Here is an 18679-nt window from a genome sequence, read left to right on the forward strand (position 1 = left end):
AAGAACTACTGAAATGTTTCTCTCAGAGCATTCTCTGTGTACACACACGACAAATACTCATGCTCAATTCTTTAATATTTACCAAAAGATACTCAAATAAATCCAATTAATTTCAATTACATTAATTAAATTACTACAGTACATATGTTGCCTCAATACAATAAACATTAAGATTGTAAAATTCAATCAATCAATAAAATCAATAACAAATGTATTTTCAATTAAATAACAACATCTGTGACATCAATTTCTACATTGTACATATATAATTGGGCAACTGAATTAGAAATACAACAAATAAAATGAAATAAATGTCAATAAAATAATGAATCATGACAAATATTAACATATTAAAGACAATTTTCTGAACTCAAACCTCTGAACTTCTTCAAAGATTATTTTGAAAGTGCACCCTGTGCGTAACTGTTCACTCTCAGCTGAAACTAAACCTACTTGTCATCATTGCTGTCTTGGTCTGAGGTATATTCTGGTGTGGGGAACGGGATCTCAAGTGGTCTGGTCCTCGTCCACTGTGTTGGGATGATGGGTTTTTGGCGGGGTGTTGATGGAGTCATCATCAGAGGCCTGGCTGCTGATGTGGACCTGGATCTCATCTGGAGTCTGGGCTTCAGCATCACTGCCATTAATCCTAGCCAGAAAAAAGCGCAACATGGTCATCAATGGTGTGCAGATTTTTAGGGATTAGATTCATGCTGCTCCTCTCTGCCACGAGCAGTATTCCTCTCTGGAATAATTATTTGCATCAGATTGAAGAACTTGACACCATCAGGACTTCTACCTTTCCATTTCCTGTCCTTGTTCTGTGTCTTCTAGATCTCTCTTGGACACATGGTGGAGGAGTGCCAAGCCAAAGCAGTCTCCCATCACATTTACAACCGTGTTGCAGCGGTCTCTGAAAGGCACAGACAACATCAGACAATGAAAGTAGAGGATATATGCTGCTTTAAACTTTCTTTCTTTATTATAACTCTTTGCACTTCTGCAAAAAGTACCGGTAGCTGTCATGTAGCTGACTGAACAAACGAACAAAACGTACATTAGCGTGCTAATTTATGACCCATTTAGCATAAATACACAAATAAAAATGACTAACTTTAATTTGAACTGTTTAAATTGCATTGAACAACAATTACACAATATACCTCAAATTAAAAAAAGTTATGTTAATTCATCACATTTTGAACTACAGATTAGACTTACAGGAGACACTCTCCAAACACGAGAATGCAGGTTTCTATTACAGGTAAACCAACCGCTGTTAAAACAAAAAAGGTGGTAACTGCTCCTCGAGCTGGGATCCCTGCTGATCCTAGGCTTGAAACTGCTGATGTCATTCTGCAGATCAAACACACATACTGTACTCTGGAAACTGTACAATGCATTTTTTAAGTCGCCTCCTCTTAAAGACCTTTAAAATAAATAAATCATTTACACAAATATCAACTCTGTCTGTGATGATGATGCTGCTAAGATTTCCTAAAGAACAGGAAGAGCAGCTTACGCGATGGCAATCCACTGGTTCAAGTCCAGATGGATCCTCTTGAGTTGGGCCTCTTGAGTTGGGCAATAAAAACCGCTGCGACCACTTCATAAAGGATTGTCCCGTTCATGTTGATGTTGGTCTCGTTGGGCAGCATGAAGCGACTGATTCTTTTGTTTATCTGGAGTCGCTCCTCACAGCATTTGAAAGTGAGTGGCAGTGTGGCAGAGCTTGGAGAAACACAAGGCATCCTTTGTTTGTGCATTACTCAAAATATTAGAAATGTGAAGCTCTCAAAAATGTTACTTGGCTTGGATAGCTCTGATGATAAAGAATGTGAAAATAAGCAGTGATCATGAACTCACAGATCTCTGTGTTACATCATCTTACCTGGACGAGCTGACCAATGCAGACATTAAGGCAGGGAAAACCCCCTTGATGACAGCATAGGGGTTACGTCTCACACACAGGAAATAGATCAGGGGTAAAACTAATATTCCATGGATTACAAGCCTGAAACACAAACAATACTGATTAAAAATTATGGGAAAATGCTAATGCAACGACTTAGCGTAGCAGTAGCACAAGAGTCAGCTAAATGTACATCATATATACCTACATTTTGCTAACATTAGCTAACTAGCTTCATTAGTTTTATTGATGAATTTAACTTAATTTGTAAGAGTGATGTAATTTCAGTGATAAGACCATGAAAGGTGAACATACCCCAAAACTACTACTCCCATGAACTTTCCGAGTTTGAAGAGTATTTTCCAGTCGTCAACCTCAAGGATAATGCGTGTGACCATGAAGACCAGTGCAAATGGCACGTAGCTGAAACTCATTAAAAATAATAGTCTGAGAGCAACTTTGTGTGTGAAAGATTATCTCTGCAAATGTTAACTCCACAAAATGATCTTCTTAGTGACAAGAGAAATTAGTTACCGTCTTCAGACTAAAACGTTGCTCATCTGCTGCAATTTTCAACTCAACCATCTCAGTCTTGTACTATAATTGAAATAAATAGTGTTCAAATCATAAATGTTAGATGGAAAGAGAAGAAATTATTAGAATGCCTTAATGAATAGCATACCTGTTGGTAGTAAACCAAGTCGATGTTTTCTGGGGCAATGTTCCTATGAAAAACATGCAAAAGTCACATTCATCGGTGGGCTTGGAAATGTTGGCGATTCACTCAAGATATGCGGCTTTATCAACGACATGATGTGACATTTGCTGGATGTTTGCTAACACCTGAAATACCACATAATTTCTGCTGAAGAAAAACATCAATGGATTGGAATTCTGTAGTTTGACGTTCCAGCACGATGACTGAAGAACCTGCTGAAGTGAATGTGCAGAGAAACCAGAAATGTCAACATATACATTTTCTTCTCACCATGCTAGATTCATCAAGGCATCGGCAAAAGAGAATAAGTCCTCCCTTTTTGCATCTTCTTTTCTCACAGTATCCACTCCTGGCTTGATGGATATAACCAGGATCAACCCTACAACACAACATCCACAGTTTCTGCTGTAGCTCTCTCATTTACACTAAGAGCACAACACTACACAGCAGATATATTGAAATGGGCTGACTAGGGATTACTACTGTAAAACGTGAAAAAACAACAACATTTGTTTCAATGGTGCCTTAGTTAGAAAGTGCTTTACATGGTATAAAACAGTGAAAAGCAAGAGAGAGAGAGATAAACAATTATATGAAACAAACTGTCATTCAAGGGTGTTTAGACGCCATACTGTGAATGACTGATATAGTTTAAAGGTAAAAGCATCATTGTCACAGTTTTATCTCTCCACTAGGGGGAGCCTCTTATTGCAAAACAGATCTTGCAGCTCACTTTCCTCTGACATCCTGTCCACTAATGAGAATAAAATCCTGTCAGCTGATTAAATCATGAAACAAACTCATTATAAAATGACTTTGTTGACATTGCAACTGTATTGATGTGGCAGACGGTACACATTCATCATTCCTATTGGTCCATTAAGATTGGTGACATCACATAATGTAATTCAGCCTTGCTACACCCTATACCTGAGTAGCAGTCTAATTAATAATAATTCCACTTAATTGTTCATTAGCCCTAGTATCTAGTATTGCTGCCTACATGCTGGCTCACTCAGTAGTACGGTATATTTACAAATAAAAACAGTGTATAATATTTTTCTTACCCAAAGTCATAGACAGAAGAGTGGTTGAGACAAAGTATGCTGATGCACGTACAGCAACTTTTTGGGGAATTTCAACTCTTAGACCAGAAAAACCTAGAAAAGACAGCATAAGTTACGGTCTGCGGACTGCAGGTTGGAGAGTTAGGTCATATCAGTATATGAGTATAACATTAAGGGTAATGGAATGGAAAGTGAGGGGAACACAGTTACAGCATAGGAACAATAGTTGAAGATAAAACAGTACAATAAATAAAACATCAACAAACAAATGTTGTTGGTTAAAACCAGTGAGAAGCTGAGCTGCTGCATTCTGAACTAGTTGAAGGCGAGAGAGTGACTTTTGTTTGGTGCCAGAGAGGAGGGAGTCTTGAGAGGATACAAGCATGAATTACTTTTCCAAGGTCAAAGCGTGAGAGGATAGGTTTGATTTTAGGTGTTGTTCTTAGTTGAAGGAAGCAGGACATCAGGTCTCACAGCAAGGCATATCTGTGTGTCGTACAAATAGCAATTATTGGAGGATTTGACCAATTTGAAACAGGTAATATACTTATTATAAACTGTACTGCAGTGACAGTCCGAGCCAACCAGCTATCAAACATGTTATGTTATGTAATACACATAAAGGCCGCCAGCACATCCTGTGTGTACAAAAGCCACAGCTTACAGAGGGCTTTGCAATTTAGCTGTTTCCCTTGCCTCAGCCAGACAATAGATAATAGTAGAGTTTTCTGTCAACATTCTTGATTGGGTGGGTGGATGAATTGATAGACAGATGGATAATGGACTCCATTATATATCATCATATATCATATTATATGATATAAACATTCTCAACTTGGACTCGAACACCTTTCATTCTAAGATTTGCTGACGGTGGCTGAAGTTAGCTCACGTTAGCAAACTTTAGGTAGGTATTTCCATTATCATGTATTTGTGACTGGTGTTCATCAAGTTTTATACTGACTCCCTTGGAGGTTATTTTGGTTTAATGAGCTTCAACTTGCCAAACCAAAGCTGTGTGCACAGTATGTTGTAACAGTTAACAGTGTGTGAAATACTCCAGGGGCTTACCTATTATCACACTTGTTACAATGAGAGGATTGGTCGTAATCTCAAGCATTCGCAGGAGCATCTCTCCTGGAAAATCCATGCAGAGTTGGCCATATTCGGACAGTTTGCCACAGAACTTGAGAAACGACCCCAGGACAATACCTGTGAGACAATAATAAAGACATTTTGGACATTTGATTAAAACTGATGCAATTCTAAACATCAAGTGGTGTGCATTACTGTCAGACAGTCAGCTGGATTCTGAGCAAATACTGAGGTGCTTCTTTAACACTGAGTTTATGAATCTGAAAAAGTTGTATGTGTTGTATGATTGATGTATCCAAGAAACCCATGAACAAAGTGGACAACAATGGTAACTCGCAACAAAGAGCAAATATGTACATTATGTTTCTATGTCATGGTTGCTTTCAAAACTAAATTCATTATCACTCTATAATTCTAACCTGTCTATCAGAATTCTCTCATTCACCAATGCAGCTTTTCAATCATGAATTCCTTTGTTTTTAGTCGTAATATCTCTTATCTTACTGTGTGTGTCACAGTTCAGCTCCACACCCTCCTCACTCTACTTGTCAGTGTGTATCTATGTACTATTCTGTCCAACTGAATTGTGTTGCTAGGCAACAGCCTGGGTTCAGCAGTTACAGTGCGACCATAAATAAAGTTTCAAGTTAAAACTGAAATGGTCTATATATTGTACAGTTGTGACATCAAAAACCGCGCAGAAGTCCAGAGGCCTTGTTTCAAGGCAACGTTTCTGAATATGGGCTGTGTGTTTCTCCATGGCTTGAGCATTTTACAGTGCTTGGCACCTTCTCTATATTAATAAAAACATAAACGGGACCTTTAATCCTGAAATATCAATCGGGGTGTACAGCAATGTTTTTTTCACAGATTATTAATAACCTGTTACAATTAAGAATGTAAAATGGGAGCAGAAACAATAGACAATGTAATTACGATAATACTTCAATTTTATATAGCGCTTTTCTAAATACCCAAAGATGCTTTACATAGGGTAGAGGCAAACGGAACAAAATAGAAAGACAAAAAGGCATTTTTGGTTAAAAAAAGATCTGGAGAAGCTCTGCGGAATGAGTCATGTAGTGGAGGGTAGCATGCAGGGGTTAGCAAATGTAATGAAGTGACTGTAATTTACTAACTCCAAAAAGTGGATTTCTCCTAATATATTACAATTTTAGACATATTAAGACAGTCTAATTAATAGATATACCAAATCAAATGGCTTGATGAGTTTTAAGGACGCCATCACACATCCTGAATTGGACATTTTCTAATTATTTATGTCACAATTCTGACTTTAAAAAACATATTTTTGACAAACCATGAGTGTTGTAGTTATCACTTTCTAAGGGTAACAGATGCTGGATTTGAAGCCAGAAATTTTTTACGCAGAATGTCATCCCAGAATTTCTTCATGCTTCATGTGTTTTACTCCCATTTCTATCAAATTGAAACTACAATGATACTATAAAACCAAGTTCAAAGAGTGGCAGGTAATTCAGTTGTGACAAAATGTAATTAAAAACATTTTTAGGAAATACATTTTTTCCTATATTTGCTTAAAACAAAAATATGTAAGAAGTTAAATGTATAATTTAAGGGTTACAGATTAATAACTAAAACAGTTAATAATTCAAAAGTTGCTGCGGTGGATGTACATACAGTAGCTCCCAGGAATTTCGCTTAATTGTCTTAATTTTTTGGTATTTCTTTGTGTTTAGCACTAATGGCATATGCCAGAATACATGCATCCTCATCTGAAAAGGAAGCATGGGGATTGGATTAAGTGCAAATAGGCATTCAGATGATTACTGCCCACGGACTACCAGCCAGACCGGCTGGACCGAATGCCATCAAACTTTCCCAGGGAGGAGAGCTGAGATTGAAGCTAAACCCAGCGAGGGCCAAAGGTGACTCCACTACCCATCCTACTGGCTGTTGGATGCCCGGTATCAGAAAGATAAAATAGCAAGTGGAGGTCAGTGGCCACATCTTCAGAGACCTGGCTCCATCGTTCACCACGGATCACGCTGCACTTGACGGGCAGGACTCTGTTTACATCATGATGCTTGGTGCTCAAAGTCAGTCGATGAACAATATTTTTTATCTTGTTGAATTTATAATGTGAAGACGTTGGCCATACTATCTGCCTTTTTTTTTGTTGCTGCTTGTGTTCCTCCTGTGTTTGCTGTTACAAATGGGCTTTAACTGAATTTCATAGTACATCCCTGTGTTGTATAATAACAATAAATTATCCTTTAATACATTTTTATATGGTTCAAATATTGCTTGGGTCTTTTGTTGCTATTCTATTTTTAGTAAATATCCGTTAGAAATTAGGTAGAATTTGCTTTTCAATGGGTCCTTTTTAAATGGATGGAAATGTATAATTCATGATTATAATCAGTTTGATTAAAAAGTTAACGTTTTTGTCCATTGGGTTATTTTCAAAATAGCCTGACCATATTAACATACTATTGGACCTGTTTTTCAGAATATAAGGTTTTTCATATCAATCAAAATGTTCTATAAAGACTGTCACGTCTTTTTATTATGAGGAAGTAGCACACTTTGCTGTTTCTGGCACGCGTTCATTACACAAAGCAACACTGAGCATGCGCGAATTGGGGTGATGACATGTCATAAGGGTGTTTTTCAAACGCCCCGTTCCCACAAAGTGACAAAGTCACCGGAGAGCGTTCTCTAAAGTATCCGTTTTAGGTTTTACGGAGCTAAAACTTCCCGAGAGCGTGTGGACGAGCGGCCAAAACGGAGAGGAACATCTCCGTTTCGAAGAAAATTATCTGTGCACGTATATAATAGACAGGATCGCAGCAAAACGTCACAACTGTACACCTGAGGACTCAAGGTACTGGGAGAATAACATATAGCATAGCTGCTGCTGCTGCTGCTGCTGCTGTTGTGTGTGTGTGTGTGTGTGTGTGTGTGTGTGTGTGTGTGTGTGTGTGTGTGTGTGTGTGTGTGTGTGTGTTCATGGTAATAAAGGAACATGCAAACTCCTCAAAACCTTACTAAATATAAATAAATAAATAGTTTCCGAGCGTTCTGTTCATGTTTTTTGTTTTAATAGGCCATACGAGGTCAATTTGACTGCCGAAACCGGCGTCGCGCTGAATGTCCAAACCTCGTTTTAAGAATGCCTTAGTAAAATTTTACACTGACCGTTTATATTTCTTATTATTTTCCTCACATAAGCCAAACTAGAGGAAATTATTGGACATTAAGATTAAATAGAAACGAGTAGCTCTTCACTTTCGCTTTCAATAACTCGACAAGTTAAGTTTCGTTTCTCCCTCCTCCCACCGCAGTTTCTGCGTTTCTCTGACGCTTCATCATGGCCGACATGGACGAGAGTCCGTTTTCTCTGGTCAGCCTGGAGGATGAGCTGACCTGCAGCATCTGCCTGAGTACCTTTGACTGTCCGGTGACCATCCCCTGCGGACACAACTTCTGCCAGGGCTGCCTGCTCGCCACCTGGAAAGACTCCTACAGCTGTCCTCAGTGTCGGACCCACTTCCCCACCAAGCCGGAGCTGAAGAAAAACACGGTGCTCAGCAGCGTCGTGCGGACCTTCAACTTGAGGACGAGCAAGAGCGAGGCCACCCTGATAGCGGAGGAGAGCAAAGCCGAGAAGGAGGACGTCATACGCTGTGATGCATGCATGCAGGCAGAAGCGTCGCAGACCTGCCTCACCTGCATGGCCTCTTTCTGCGAGGAGCATCTGCGGCCTCACCGGGAAAACCCAACCTTCAGGCTCCACCAGCTGAGTCAGCCCCTCGGCGACCTGTCGGAGCGGATCTGCCCGGACCACCACAAGCTGATGGAGCTTTTCTGCAGCCAACACAGCCGTCCTATCTGCAGCCTCTGCCTCCAGCAGGTGCACAAGGGCTGCTCCTTCATAACCCCCGAGGAGCAGAGAAACCTGACAGAGGTGTGTGTCTGATATCTGGCCAATACTTACTGATATTAATTAAGCTTATTAATCACTGGACAACATTGGTAAACACTGGTGAAAGTCGGATCCGTCTATTCCCAGTTTAAAGGGGCAGTCCCCTCTACAGAGCACATCAACAGTTTCCTATAGAAGCTTGTTCCGATGAAGACTGTTCATGGACCTAGCAGAGCAGGTTCCATTGTTGTGAGCACTTATTGTTTCTACTTTTCCGAAAATATTTACTGTGAATTACAGTTAGTTTCCTTTGTCTTTCTCGTTCAAAATTCATGCGCATCTGCAATATTTTTTAAAAGCCAGTGGGACTTTGTAGCAAGGATGCTTTTTTTTGGTGAGATTTTCCAGTGAGATGGAAAGTTTGATAATGTGAGTTATCACTTATAATAATAATAATAATAATAATAATAATAATAATAATAATAATAATAATGGGTCTTTGAAAGACAGGGCTCTGTGCAAAATGAATCCTGATTCTTTTCGAGCTGTGTGTCTCTGTCTGAATTTTTTTAATGACTCTTCGTTCTCTGTTTATAGTCCAACCTAAGGGGAAAATTGGATTTGCTGGACGGGAAGATTATGAAGAATGAGAGTGTTTTACTTCAAATGGATGTCATGCAGAACAAGCTAAAGGTAACCATCAACATTTAGCATTTACTGTTTAAGTCACATCAATGACACAGATAGTGCCTTGAAAGAAGAAGAAGACGCTTGTATAAATGAATCAATTAAAGTTCATTTGTAATCCATAACACTGAGTTTTTGTATTGTAAGGTATTTCTTTTCTTTTTTGTCTAAGCCCTGTGTTCACCTGTGACCTACTGCTCTGTTTATGGTTCCTCTCTGGTTGTCCCCAAGGACTCAGCGACCAACAGGAAGAAGGCTTTGTTAGTGGAGTATCAGCAGATGCAGGATATGTTGGCACGAGAGGAGCGTGAAGCTCTGAATGCAGTGGACCGCGAGCTGGAGGGTGGTCAGACGAAACTCAAGGGTCTCGCAAAGAAGTTCACTGACAATGTTAACAATATGAGCAAAGCCAAAGAAGAGATCCACAGTCTGCTGAGTCAGTCCCAAACTCTGGCCTTCCTACAGGTGAGACCACTGTGATCATCAATCCAGATTCAATCCCTCAATTAGTGGGGAGTGAGAGTGGGATAAAAAAAAAACAGTGAGTCTGCCTCCTACTGAGCACAAACCCCATTTTGTGTTCGTCATGAAACGCTCTCTGTAGAACTAGTTTTGTGTATACATTACACAAAACTAGTTCTGAATATTAATTAATGTTCTGAATATTGTATATTTTACCTTTTTAATAAAGTTACTCTTCTCTGTTCATTTAATTGAGCTTGCTGCTATGTTCATAGCCTCCACCTGAAAGAAGGGCGTTTCTTTCAGCCATGATTGTGACTTCAAACAGAGCGGGGTGGTGTAGGGTCAAGGTTGAGATTGTGTCAATGACTGAAAAGAGACACTGGAATATGCCAGATGTGGTTGGTTTCAACCATCACACTGTAATCTGACAATTATATGTAAACCACAGTACCTTTTATATTATGTCCACAACATAAATAAGCTTTATCTCACTTGTTTTAAACAAAACCATGTTTCATCAAGAAAACAAAAATGTGTTTCTCTATTCTCAGGCTTCATTTAACCTGCCCCCAGCTGTAGACTTTGACCCTTTTACCCCTCGAATCAACGTGGACTCCAAGAATGTGACAGCAACACAGGCCTTTTCTGCTCTGCTGAAGGAGCATCTGACAGAGATCCTTAAACAGCCTGTTGAGGCCAGACTACTCCTACTTAAACCAGGTGAATGTGCAGATACATGTTTTGTGGCGATTTTACATTTGGAAATGTATTATGAAATTATAATGAAGCCAATCATGTCCAATTGTGTTGCAGAACTTAAGACTGACATTGTTGCATCTGGTGAGTTTGTGTAGTAGGAGATACTGGATTTGACTTTATTAACCCTGTGTTTTGTGGTGGTGGATAGGCAGGTTGATCGGGTTGTTCAATAAATGCAGGGTTCACGGTTAGATATCTAGCTCCTCCTGCTGTTCATGCATTGCAATGTCCTTGAACAAGACACTCAAATATATCGACATTGGGAGCATTGTAACCTACTTACTCAGTGTGAGAGTGTGAATGGGATGAGAGGTTAATTGTAAAGCACTATATGAATGCAGTCCATTTACCGTTCCATTCACAGATGGAAAAGCAGTTCCTGGCTCAGCACCTGCAAGTTCTGGAAGTACTGGATCTCACCCAGAATCTGGTATATTCATCTCTACCTACAATACAATATCTGCCCATGTGTATGATAAACATTCACACACATGTTTGCACAACTTTGAGGTCACAGAATTTTTTTTTTTATAAAATATCTTCATACATCTTACACAATTTTTTCTCATTTCACCTCCTCCGTTTCAGAAGTAACCAAGCCTCCAAAGCAGAAAAGACAGCCCAGGTCCCACAGTCCAGGTCGTCAACCTATCCACCCATTAATTCCAGTTCGTATGCCTTACATGGAGTCACATTCAGGCTGGCATCCACGTCAGCATCCACCAGGCCCCTTTATGCCTCCTCCCTTTATGGCTCCTTCATTTATGGGAGGACATAAGACAAGTGAGATATACTTATACAATCATACTCACAATGGCTTGACAGCAATGCAGAGTGCACCAATCTGCACTGTAATTGTATCACTTTTCTACTAAAACGTACGCCATCCGAATTGTTTGTAAGATGCTGGTGTAGATGCATTCATAAGTGGGACATTTTACAGTTGAAGATGCATTGAGAAAGTATAGTGAAGCCAATTATGTCCAATTTTGTTGCAGATCTTAACACTGGCATACTTGGTGAGTTGCTCATGGTGGAATCAAAAATCGAAATAGAACTACTTGATCTTAAATTGAAGCTGCGCTGTGTGGTGGTTGGGGTAAACAAAATGTATTAAAAGACTAATATAATAAGCTTGTGACATGTTCTCAGGAGCTTATAAAGGGGTTCTAGCTGTTAGCTGTTCATCTGGTATGTTCATCTGTCCAACACAAATGTTTTATGATACAAGTAAACCACTGAAATGCATTTTATTAGACATGACGGTTAAATGATACCTTTCTTTTGCCAATTTAAAAAAACAAACTCAGACCCACCTTGGACAGGTCCTGGTCCCCAACCCAAATCGGGCCCAAAGAAGAAACCTCAAAGTAAGTCAATTTATTTATTGTCAGGCTAATTTGGAACACTCAGTTGCCAGTTCATTAGGTACGTCTACTCTAGCGGAAACTAATGCATTCTTATTAGAGAAGGGACTGATCCGATATTGGTATCAGGGGTTGCACTATATACACACACGTTACAGAAATTGCGTCACCACAACATTAGTAGTCGCCTCTCACCCTTCATTATGTCAGTCGGTAAGAGAAACAGATCTCAGTCGGGTATACAGCTGCTAGAAAAGTTTTTTCTGTCGTGGCAGGTTGTGTCAGAGTAAAACCCCTTTTTTTATGTATGCATGTTGATTGCAATTAACAGCTTGTCAAAATGATCATTGCAGCTACATAACAATGGTACTATGTTTTTATCTTATCAGAACAAAAACCTCCCCAAGCCACAGAAAACAACATGGGGAAAAAGAATCAAGCCCGTTCAATGGAGGACCTGTTGAACTTCGAAGGGAAAGACAAACCCAAAGGCGGTGCTCCTGCAACTGAATCCAAAGAGACAGCAGGTAGACAACATCCATTAAATAGAGTAATCCACCAATTTAGTATTGCTACATTGTCGGACTCATGATAAAGAGTTAAAAAAAATATACATATAAAAACTGTTGCTGCAAAACCAGCCATATCATTTTCTTAATTCCATACATAATAACCTGGCACTTAAGTTACCCACAATACACTCCACAACCCCAGATTGTTTTCCAGCCTGTGGTCTTCAGCCCCAACTGACACTGACTCAAGTGACATCACTTGAGGCAATTTATCAGACTTTATGCAGCTTGCGCAAGAGGCGTTATACAACTTTTTTGACATATGCTTTAATGTATAAACTCTGTGTTTTTAAAGCTTTTACTCGTTATCCCTGAGCCTGATGACATTTTTTGTGTGTGTTCTGTGGTAGAAACCTCGGACATTTCCCCAAGCATAACATCAGCTGAAACAAGAACCAAACTTCTGAAATGTAAGTGAAAGTGTGCAGCAGATGTCCTCTTACGTTTGTAACAACGTGTTTGTTATTTAAATGTTTTTATTTTTCTGTCCCTCACAGATGGTACGATACTCACTTTGGATCCAAAGACGGCCCACAAACGCATTGCACTGAGTGAGAACCTCACTAAGGCATCTGTGTCAGACGAACAGACCAACTACTCCGACTGCCCTGAACGCTTCACCGTCTGCTCCCAGGTGCTAGCCTCCAAGGGATTCTCGAGAGGACGCCACTACTGGGAAGTCAAACTAAGCAGCAACAACTTTATTGGCATCGGCTTGGCTTACAGCAGCATTGACCGCAAAGGTCCCACCAGTCGACTGGGCCGCAACGCCCAGTCCTGGTGTGTCGAGTGGTTTAACGTCAAGCTGTCAGCGTGGTATAACAGCAGTGAGACCGTGCTAGTCAATCCCAATCCAAAGCGCATAGGTGTGCTGTTGGATTGTGAGGAGGGTACTGCTACGTTCTATAACGTGGCAGACAGGGCATATCCCTTCCACTCCTTTGTGTTCCCCTTTGCTGAAGCTGTGTATCCAGCTTTCTGGATTTTCTCAAGTGGCTCGTCTGCTTCTTTGTGTAAGCTGCAGGCATTGGGAGCAGATGCACATTGATGGCAGTCAGACCTTTGTAGTCAAAACACTCATTAATAACGTAAAAGAATACTTTGCTAGTTGTACCTATAAACCCAGTCTTTATTTTTCATAGCAAGAGGCTAGCCGGTTACATTCCATCACAGTTGTACAGATGCAACTAAATGGCAATTTCTGATGTTGGAATGGGTCCGGTCAAATAATTAATAATCCCCACTATTAGAGATTATAACGTCATTATGTTATCTGGGCTTCAAGCCAAGACAATGAAGGAAAGGATGGTTGGGTTATTCTGTCCAGTCTAATATTATACACACAACGCTTGAAGCATCACAACTGAAATGGTTGTCAAGAATTGATGGCATATCATCAAGTCCTTAGTTGTTGTCCTTAGCTATGCTGCTAAATGTGTAGTTATGTGACCCAAAAAATCAAGGTGGCTTTTCAAAACACAGGAAAAGCAATACACCTCATGTTTTCCAGTCTATAAACTGCATGTTAAGGGATTAGGACACACTTATGTGTCCCAATTACTTCATAATAAGTATTTAAAAACAAGATAAAACTGTTTTTAAAGCTATATTATAATGTGTACTACATGCAGATGGAATACAGACATAATTATGTGTTTGATGGCGAAAGATTAACAGGATAAAATATCTTCCCATTTTTGTTATTTTTCATTTCAAGAAATGTAATCGAAACCGATACAAAAAGGAAAGAGCAAGTAATGAAGGTAGGTGTGCTGTCGGTAACCTTCAGCCAGTTGCCTTGATGGGATGAAGCTGAGAGGAGTGGTAGCTGGGTTTTCTTGTGTTGGTTTAAATTTAAAGAGATTTAATCTACTTCCTCACACTGGGATTATAACAGAGCACACGTAACGCACACTGTGCAAGTACTGTACATTTATGTGTGTGCTAGTGCGTCTCCTGTATTGTGAATGTGACTGGATAAAGAAGTGAATTAATGACGTCAATCTCCAGCATATGTCAATGCAGCGATTTCATATGAAGTCTGCATGTGAATTGTTGATTGTTTTGGAGTGTACTGGAGCGTTGCTCCTAAAGTTATAGGTCTGGGTGATGTGGCGAAAATGTTATCACGATTGTTTTGTTCATATATCAGGATATTAATCATTTCTAGTCACCCTAAATATTTCCTATATTCCCTCAATCTATCCAACTTTTGATACCAAACAATACTTAACTAACCTTGTCAACATGGTTTGCAACTTCCTAGAAGCCAATTCCACGCATGCTTTAATGCTACACTGATTACAGAAAATGAGCCAAACAGTTCTCTCTGGTGATAGCAATGTGCTACGCTGTCTCAAGAGTGTGTGAACGAAGCATTACGTTGTTAACTCCAGCTCATTTACTCTGGCTCTTGTAACGTTACAGCTCATTGTAGTCGTTACTGCAAAACATCACCTCAGTAACCATAAGTCGGTTTAGTTTATGGAAGTAAGACCACTGCAACAGTCACAAGGGCGACGGTACACATAAAAATGTCGTCTCCAAGTTGGTTTGAATGGAAATGTCCTTTCTACTCCTAATTTATTTATTTGAGTGTACCCGACAGGACAAAGTACTGAAACTTTGTCAAGATAAGCACATATATCGTTCGCATCAACTAGTCCTATATCATCACTTCCTCAACTCTTTGACTGATTTGGCTGATGAGAAGTCGTATAGACTGTTTTCTTCAAGTCCAGGCAGTCTCTTTTTTTTTCTTTTTTAATATTTCTTTGGCATTTTTGCCTTTATTGGTGGAGTTTATGCCAGTAAATAATGGTGGTGGTGGGGGGGGGGGGGGGGGGGGGGGGGGGGGGGGGGGGGGGGGGAGAATAACATCAAAGCAGCAAATGGTCCTTGGCCAAATATGAACCCGGGATGTGATGCTTGCACGGTGTGCGCCATAGAAAGGATGTGAAACAATTTTACATCTTTTATGGGCACATTAAACTAACAAGACATCAGACTGCTCTCTTGGCTTTTTGTAAAGTGGTGGAAGGGTAGTTAGATATATAGACTAACAGTGATTATTTGTTGGGCAATAAAACGTTTACCCTGGCTTGCAAGATGACGTTTCACCACAATCGTGCTCACCTTGTAGCTGCTAAAAGGTGTGAAACGACAAACGGTTTAGGCTACAACAATTATTGTGGTTTGGGATGTAGTATCTTAGTGAAACTATCAAAAGATTTCCCATATCACAAAGAGTGTTGACACTGGTTTGCTTCTACCACCAAGCTTAAATCGCATAACAAGCGTCTCTATGCTTAGCAGAGTAAAGCAGTTAAAGTTGATTCCATGCAACATGTGACTTAATTGCTTGTGAATTCTATTTTTAATGTGTAATATGATTGGTAGATCATCCACAGACTCCAGTGACTTGCAGATCACATGTATGTTTGCTGATCCTCAACTAAAATAAAGTTCATTGTTCTTTGCATCTACTATTTTCAAGGCTACCAGTACATTGGATTTTACCCAAACTGCATGCTTTAAAAAGTGTTACAACCTTTGTGTAATAATGTATGCATGGTGGTTGTTTTCAGTTGTACCCAACAATGTTGGTAAGTTAATTGTATTAAACCAATTAAAAGATGTTTCTTGCTTCTTTTTTCTTCTTTTTCAGAAGCCACAAATGATTGAAGTAGCAGTCCAACAGTTTTGTGAAATTCCCCTCTTTAATCTCATCTGTCTCATGTCAACATCCATATCAACCCCCATCTCTGTGTCTCATTCGGATCTGGGTCCAGAACAAACTTGCCAACCCTCTGAAATTTCCTTGGAGACTCAGTTTTTCACTACCCTTAACTAGTTACCTCCTGGGGTAACAATTCTCCAGTGCCAGAATTGTTTTTATGGACTGCACACATAAAAGCTCTGTCTCAAAAATGTTGTTTCCTGGCAGAAGAGAGCTGCTTGCAGCACAATGCCGTTTGAGCTGTGCTCACAGCTACACACACACACACACACACACACACACACACACATATATATATATATATATATGTATATATGTATATATATATATATGTATGTATATATATATTGTATATATGTATATATATATATATATATGTATATATATAATATATATGTATGTATATATATATTATATATATATATATGTATATATATATTATATATATATATATATATATGTATATATATATTATATATATATATATATATATGTATATATATAGTATATATATATTATATATGTATATATATGTATATATATGTATATATATATATATATATATATATATATATATATATATATATATATATATAGTACATCATATACACATACTGTCAGGGTCATACGTATTTGGACAATTTTTCTTATTTTCTGCTACACGACTTTATACAGATTAGAAATGTCGCAGTCAATATGTGGTTGATTTTGTGTAGACTTTCAGCTTTAATTCAATGGATATAACAAAAATATGACTAACTGTTTCAGAATTACAGCCATTTTTACACAAAAGTAATTAGACAATTGTCTTACAAATGGTTTGATGGCCAGGTGTGGCCTGTTGCCTCGTTATTTCATGACAAAAAAAGGTTAATTCAAAATGTTGAATTTGCATTTGGTAGCTGGTCCAGAGAACTCTCAGCATGAGGACCAAAGAGGTGTCAATGCAATTAAAGGAGGCCATTAAAAGGCTGACAAACTACACAAAGCTATCAAGCAGACGGCAGAATCGATTGACCAAATCAACAGTTTGGTACATTTAAAAAAAATAAGGAATGCACTGGCAAGCTCACTCACACCAAAATCCCAGTAAGACCACAGAAGACATGTTAAGTAGATGTAGCAGAATCCTTTGTGAAGAAAACCCCTTCATAATGAATACTGAGGTCAGAAATACTCTGGAGGAGTAGACGTGTCTTTGTCAAAGTCTACAGTCAAGAGATGCCTTCATGAGTCTGAATACAGAAGGTGTACAACAAGGTGCAAACCACTGGGAACACTGGAGAACAGGAATGCCAGATTAGATTTATCTGAATAAGCCTGATCAGTTTTAGATGAAGGTTATTTGGTAAATGAAACTAATATTAACTTGTACCAAAATGATGCGAAGAGAAAAGTGAAGAGAAGGAAAGGAACGGCTCCTGATCTGAACAAACCACACCATCTGGTTAACAGGGTGGAGGCAGTCGAATGGCATGGGATGGTATGGCTGCCAATGGAACTGGCAGGATGAGTGTTGAGGTGTTAAGGGCTATCTGCTCAGATTCAGCCCAATGCTGCAAAAACTGATTGGACAGCACTTCTCATTACTGACCCAAAACAAAAAGAGCTTCTCAAGGCAAATACATGTAACATTCTTCAATGGACAAGTCAGTGACCTGATCTCAACCCAAGTGAGCATGCTTTTCATTTACTTCAGATGAAAGTGAAGGCAGAAAGACCCACAAACAAGCAGCAAGTGAAGAAGGCTGCATTGGCCTGGCAAAGCATCTAAGGGAGGAAACATTTTGGTGAATACTTTGGGTAAAAGACTTCAGGCAATCATTGACTGAAAATGATTTTCCTCCAAGTAAAACAAATCATTATATTCACTATTATGTTAATTTGTCCAATTATTTCTGAGCCTCTGAAAATGTGGGGGACTGTGTAAAAATGGCGGTAATTCCGAAACAGTTTGTTATTTGTTATATCCATTAAAATAAAGCTCAAAGTACACTTCAACCACATGTTGACTGCTTTATTTAAAATACATTGCAGTCGTGTAAATAGGGAAAATTAGAAACATTGTGTCACCATCCAAATACTGACTGTATACCCCCCCCACACACACACACACACACACACACATATATATATATATATATATATATATATATATATATATATATATATATATATATATATATATATATATATATATATAATTAATTAATAGTTTGTTGGCAGATGTGGTTTAAGATATTGTATACTTGAGAGAGAGAAAAAAAGAGAGAGAGAGAGAGAGAGAGAGAGAGAGAGAGAGAGAGAGAGAGAGAGAGAGAGAGAGAGAGAGAGAGAATTTGCTTCCTTATGCTTAGAAGTCATGAGTTGCCAGAGATAACGCAGTTG

The 18679-nt window shown here is 39.0% G+C and overlaps 1 protein-coding gene across 1 annotated transcript; it reads left to right on the forward strand.

Annotated features, from left to right (window-relative positions):
• Positions 1-8147: 8147 nt before the first annotated feature.
• LOC306738357 (E3 ubiquitin/ISG15 ligase TRIM25-like) lies at positions 8148-15357 on the forward strand (the record flags this gene model as incomplete). The annotated part of the gene is made up of 11 exons (XM_079220201.1): positions 8148-8744; positions 9300-9395; positions 9621-9854; positions 10406-10580; positions 10978-11043; positions 11202-11396; positions 11612-11632; positions 11924-11983; positions 12370-12507; positions 12903-12962; positions 13050-15357. The coding sequence occupies 11 exons, from the start codon at positions 8148-8150 to the stop codon at positions 13598-13600; spliced, it is 2193 nt and encodes a 730-aa protein (XP_079076327.1). The 3' UTR covers positions 13601-15357.
• Between the last annotated feature and the right edge of the window lie 3322 nt (positions 15358-18679).

This window comes from Taurulus bubalis, assembly GCF_910589615.1.
Source record: "Taurulus bubalis genome assembly, chromosome: 6".
Taxonomy (NCBI): domain Eukaryota; kingdom Metazoa; phylum Chordata; class Actinopteri; order Perciformes; family Cottidae; genus Taurulus; species Taurulus bubalis.